The sequence below is a fragment of the Protopterus annectens genome, chromosome 8.part0, assembly GCF_019279795.1.
Source record: "Protopterus annectens isolate FY-2018-M chromosome 8.part0, PAN1.0, whole genome shotgun sequence".
In the NCBI taxonomy this organism is placed as follows: Eukaryota; Metazoa; Chordata; order Ceratodontiformes; family Protopteridae; genus Protopterus; species Protopterus annectens.
Genome location: NC_056741.1, coordinates 1,693,948,355 through 1,693,954,648, shown reverse-complemented (window position 1 = coordinate 1,693,954,648; position 6,294 = coordinate 1,693,948,355). Strand labels below are relative to the sequence as shown.

General features: G+C 32.2%; 1 protein-coding gene across 1 annotated transcript; it reads left to right on the top strand.

Moving 5' to 3' along the window:
• Positions 1–1,214: 1,214 nt before the first annotated feature.
• Positions 1,215–2,240, top strand: LOC122808117 (trace amine-associated receptor 5-like). The gene has a single exon (XM_044079086.1). It carries the CDS (start codon positions 1,215–1,217, stop codon positions 2,238–2,240), a length of 1,026 nt encoding a protein of 341 aa, XP_043935021.1.
• Positions 2,241–6,294: the final 4,054 nt, after the last annotated feature.

Genomic DNA, 6,294 nt, shown 5'->3' with positions numbered 1-6,294 from the left:
CCCGACTGTATTCTAGCAGGGACGGCCGTACTAGATGTGTACCACATTCTGTATTTTCATGTAAGGAATGCATTTCATGTAAGGAATGCATTTAATGAAAATACAGAACATGGTACACATCTAGTACAGCCGTCCCTGATAGAATACGGCCGGGCAGCTGTCTGTAAGGATTGCCACCAGTTGTAGAATTACCTTGTATAGTGTACAGCTGCAGCGGCTATGCTATTCAGCTGTATTGTTCTATGGCAAATTGCTGCTGCAGCCAATTGGTTTTGGCGATGTAGCTCGTAGGGAAATGTCTTGCGAGCTACACGCCAGAACCCATATATATATATCTATCTCTACATATATATATATATATATATATATATATACATATATATATATATATATATATATATATATATATATATATATATATAGATATATATATATATATATATATATATCTATCTCTACATATATATATATATATATATATATATATACATATATATAGAGAGAGAGAGGCAGAACAAGATAAATATAGGTAGGAAATAAAGATCTAGACATACATATATGCATATATATATATATATACAAAAGAGCATTACAACTGTTGCAAAGCATGTGTGTTTCATAAACTGTGTCTATCCACCCATCAATCTGCAACTCTTTTTTTTCACTTTTTTTGCACATGGGGTCTGGGTGTCACTTCACTAGTGACAATCATCTATAGCAATAACTTAAAAAATGCTGATTTAATCTAAAATACTGAATTTCATAAGGCTAATGTATTTTATAAAATGGAAGATACTTGAGATTTTTTTGGAACTTAATGATAGTGACTAACCTAAAAGTCATATTGTTTACAACTAAACAAAATATGTAGAAACAAATATAATTTCACCAAAGATATTTAGTCAGTATGATCTAAAAGGCAAAGGTACTTTTATATGATATAAATGCATTATTAATTTCCTTTAATTTGTCATTTTAGAGACACAGAATGATTGTTTTTGTAAGATCCTTATGGTGAAATAGCAGTGACTCATGCTTTATCTTATCTTAATACTCATAAATAACATAATGCAGGTACTTTAACAATTGCTACATTTTTTTGCAGCTGCATGCTACCAACTGCACAGAGAATAAAGGCCTTATTAATGAGCTTCATTGTGAGAAACCATATATCAGGCTGTGCATGGTCTCCAGAATTTGCCAAGCTTCAAGATATGAACTCAGCCTCCCCTCAGAATGTTGAAGGCCTCCATTTCTGCTATGAGAATGTGAATGACTCCTGCATCAAGTTCATTAGATCAACCAGTTCCCAGTGTGCATTGTACATTATTTGCATATCTGCTGTGCTGATTACAATTCTGGGGAACTTAATGGTCGTGATCTCAGTGGCTCACTTCAGAGTACTCCATTCTCCCACAAATATTTTAGTGCTGTCCCTTGCTGCTGTTGATTTTCTCTTAGGAGTGTTAATTTTACCATTCAGTACTATAAGATCAATTGAGACATGCTGGTACTTTGGAGATGATTTCTGTAGACTGCACACATGCCTAGATTCAATTATTTGTTTAGTATCAATTTTTCACCTTTGCTTCATTTCAGTTGATCGGTACTATGCAATCTGTGACCCTTTGCATTACAAAACAAAAGTTACCATTTCAGTCGTGTGCATTTCAATAGTTACTTCTTGGATATTTTCAGTTGTATATTCATCAGTATGGCTGTATTCAGACATACTTGAGGGACATATTAGCCACATTATGCTTAAAACCTATTGCACGGGTAGTTGTCAACTAGTAGTTAATAAAATATGGGGATGGATATTCTTTCCTGTGTTCTTCATCCCTTGTTCCATTATGATTCTCCTTTATGTGAAAATATATTTTGTTGCACAAAAACAAAATAGGATAATAGAAGCTACACTTAGCTCAGATCAGAAAGGATTTCAATTAAGAGCTTCAAAAAGAGAGAGAAAGGCAGCAAAAACTCTTGGAATAGCGGTTGGTGTCTACCTAATTTGCTGGTTGCCATTTATGTTTGACACTATCATAGACCCATTTTTACCATCTAGTACGCCACAACTTTTATATGATGTCCTGTTCTGGTTTCCGTATTTTAACTCTGCATGCAACCCTTTGATTTATGGATTCTTCTATCCTTGGTTTAGGAAGTCTTTAAAACTTATAGCTACATGCAAAATATTCTACTCAGCATCATCAGCAATAAACTTATATCAGGAATAAAGAGGAGTATTCAGCAATAAAAAAAGTGTATTCATGTCTGAGTTAAACATTAGCTGTACTCTTAGATTACCTTTGAAAACACATACTGATCCTAAGCATTACAATGCGTATTTATTCATCATAATACTGTTGCATTTTTCAGATGAAATATATCTCAGGTAATTCATAGCTTAAGCATAGAAAAAGCAAACATACACTACCAGCAAAATTTTCAACAAAATTTCAAATAAAACATTAATATGGGAAAGCTGTTACCATCTCCAAAGAGTTAATTTATTTCACCAGGGTCTATATTTGGTCCCAATTTTAAAAGACTTGTTCTCAGTGTAAGTGTCCACTTACTTGAACAGCAGGCTAAGAGCAGATGTTTTAGAATCATGTCCCCCACAGTAAACCTGATCATATATAGGTGTTACACCAGAATAAGTCACTTACACTGAGGGCAGGTCTTCTTAAATCAAGGCAGACTTACCCTGAGAGCAATTGTTTTGAAATCTGGCCCATAGTTTACAGATAAGGCTATTCCTCAAGTACATTCTAGGGTCTATACCCTTAATATAAATGAGAAAGTAAGCAGAATCTGAATTTTGAAAAAAAAAAAAAAAAAAATTGTACTTGGCTCCAAAGGCTCACAATGTTATTAAAATCTATCTTTATAACACCAAAAATATTTACTATGCACATAATTTGAGTTTTGAGTGAAACCTTCATTCAGAAGATTAACTGACTATATAAGGATGAAAATCTGGGTTATTTTTTCATGCTTAAAGGTCAAGCTTCTGAAGTATATTCATACAGTAATATGCAAAAGTATATACAATTGTTTCTATATTTACCTGCTGTAGAATTGACTTGCAGTTAATGGAATAATCAGAAAGTTATTGAAATTCATCTGGATAGAGTTGGTTCCAGTGAGGACCTCCTTCCTTACTGTCTTATTTTAGTGTGTGTTACATATAGCAAAGTTGCTGAGTTGCTTTGAAATCATTCATTGGCATGTAATAGATATTATCGATTCAGCAAGGAGTAAAACTATGTTATTAATGGGTCTATATTAGAACATCGAAGTTTCAAAACTTTGAATGTTCTAATATCGACCCCTATTCGAAAAAAGAATATCGAGCAACAGAAAACCAAAATTTTTCCTAGGGAAAGAATTGGGTTGTCCATTTCTGTTGCAGGGTTCAGGTAAGTGTGTGATTTAGTGCGGGTTAGGTTAGTTAGGGTTAGGGTGTGGGTTAGGTATGTGTGCAATTGTATGGACATGAGGGTTAGGGCAGGTTAGCTGAGTTAGGGTTAGGGCGCGGGGTGAGGTGAGTGTGTGATAGTGACGGACCTTAAGGTTAGGGTTTGGGTTAAGGTAAGTGGATAGTTAGTGGTGTGTGTATAGTTTGTGTAGGGGTAGGTGTAAGATTTTAGGTGTATGTGTGTGGATTGCTGTTTGTTTGGTGTGCTTGAGTTGTGTGTATTTTTTCCCTAGGAAAAAATTTGCTGTTCTGTATGTTCGATGTTTTCAGCTTTAAGCTGAATAGGTCGATATTAGAACATTCGAAGTTTTGAAACCTCGATGCTCTAATATAGACCCTTATTACAATAGTCTACATGGAGTTTGGAAATTATTGTGAGGTATCTGTTTTTCTGTATATTAAAAGTACACACACACACACACACACACACACACACACACACACACACACAGAGACAGACAGACAGACAGATAGATAGATAGATAGATAGATAGATAGATAGATAGATAGATAAATAGATAGATACATATATTAGAAACTATAGAGTTTAATGGATGTTCTATTTGTCTTTTTTACTACATATAATATATATATATATATATATATATATATATATATATATATATATATATACACCATATATAATTGCAATTACAGAGAAAGACACAGGGAATAAGATTCATGTGTTCAAGGAAACATTGACAGTTTATCATATGGAAGCAAGAACTTGTAGCACTAATCAATATGAATGTTAAATTTGATATACAAATAACTTTAACTGCTATAATATAACAAATGCTTTAGATATCCTGAAATTTCATTTCTGTTCCACCATCATGGATGTCCCAAAAATTTAATCAATCAGGCTATGATTTTTTATCTATAATGCAGATTTGTTCTACAGAAACAAAAGTACTAATGAAAATCTAAAAATCCTTTTTCCTGTATCATTTTTACTTCCTTCACTTCCTTCCATTACATTTGCAGGGATTGCACTTATTTATTTACTTGCCTACTTATTTATTTTGCACAAGTATCTACTTTCCAGAAACAGCTTATAAATGTTATCTTGTTATTTGCTGGATTTATTAGCAACATTTTATGCAAGTGGAGACATATGCACTCAAAAAAAAAAAAACTACCACCATTATTTACTTGCTAGGATATGGAGACTAATTCATGTTTGTAGTAAAAGTGTGTGTGTGTGTGTGTGTGTGTGTGTGTGTGTGTGTGTGTGTGTGTGTGTGTCTGTGAGATGATCCTTGCTGTACTTGTAGAATTGGAGCATTAGTCATAACACAAAATCAACAAAAGTGTAATTTGTATGTCTTTATCTGGTTAATTGGAGTACTAGGGTTAAACTATATGGTAAATTAATGTGTAAGCATTTAATGATGTGTTTGTGTATTACAGAATTAGTTAAACTTGCTCAAAAATAGGAAAAAAGAAATCTAACACTGCAGATATGGGATCAATGTTGATGAGGGTGGATTTCTTTTTCTCGCAAATATTTCCTTGGGTGAAGATAAGCATAACATCATCAGGAGAATTTCTTTTTGTAGAGAAGCTCCATAGTTTTTTTCAGTAATACAATGTTGAAGCATCTTCAACAATACAATGACATCAAACTCAGTCAGTTAAAAAAAAAAATAATTTTGCAAACAAAACCCTTGAAATGATGTATTCAAAAACCTTATTTGCCATAGAACAATATATTCATAAGAAATCTGTTACGTATAAATACATATTCTTTCTGTAATACTTAAAATATTCTGAACTTTATTTATGAAGTAAGTTAATCATCTGTCTAACCACCAGTGTAACTGATTAGCATCCTTTGCAATAGCTATAATTTGTCAGTCAGTTATCACAATGGCACAACTCGTACAAAATAATGCAAGTCATGGGAGTATTTCTTTGATGTATATATATATATATATTTAGATACAACAACAAATATATATATATATATATATATATATATATATATATATATAGAGAGAGAGAGTGACATATATATATATATATATATATATATATATATATATATATATATATATGTGTGTGTGTGTGTGTGTGTGTGTATAGCTAAGTATATAGATAGATATAGATATATTACTACTACTGAATACAGCATGCTTCAAATATACCTACTCATGACTTTCAGGTGTAAGAAAGGATCATCTAACTGTATCTGCTGCATCTCTGCAAGCTGTGAAACCATATGTGACATATAAAGATGACAATAATGTATGTTTATTGAATTTAACAATGGTCCTTTTATGAAAATTGAATCCAAAGTTTGACAAACAGTCAGTTACAATAGAATATAGAGTTAAAAGTTTGTGGTTTATGTTGTTCTTGCATTTCAGCTGATGTATTCTGAATTACTTTTCCATATTTTGTGTACATTCATATAATGTTTGTAAAGCAATAAAATGACAAATCTTTAATTTCAATTGTGCAGTTGTTAACTGCTCTGCATACTTAAAACATAGCTGTTGCAAGAAAGTATGTAAATCTGAATGTCATTTATTTTTTTAGAGTTGTATGTCAAATACATGTAGCTACAACATAGGCAAATTAATAGAATGTGTTAATTTTCATAAAAGGTAATACATCTGAAAAGACTAGACTATAAACATTATGTCTGTCTCACCCATCTCTAGGAAGACAGCCAAACCAAACTCAGATGGACTTCACCACATAAAGGAAGAAATAAATTACGTTATTTAATTGGTCAACAGCACTACATAAAACAATTGTTTGATTCTATCCATTTGCTCTAATGAAGTCTGAAACATACA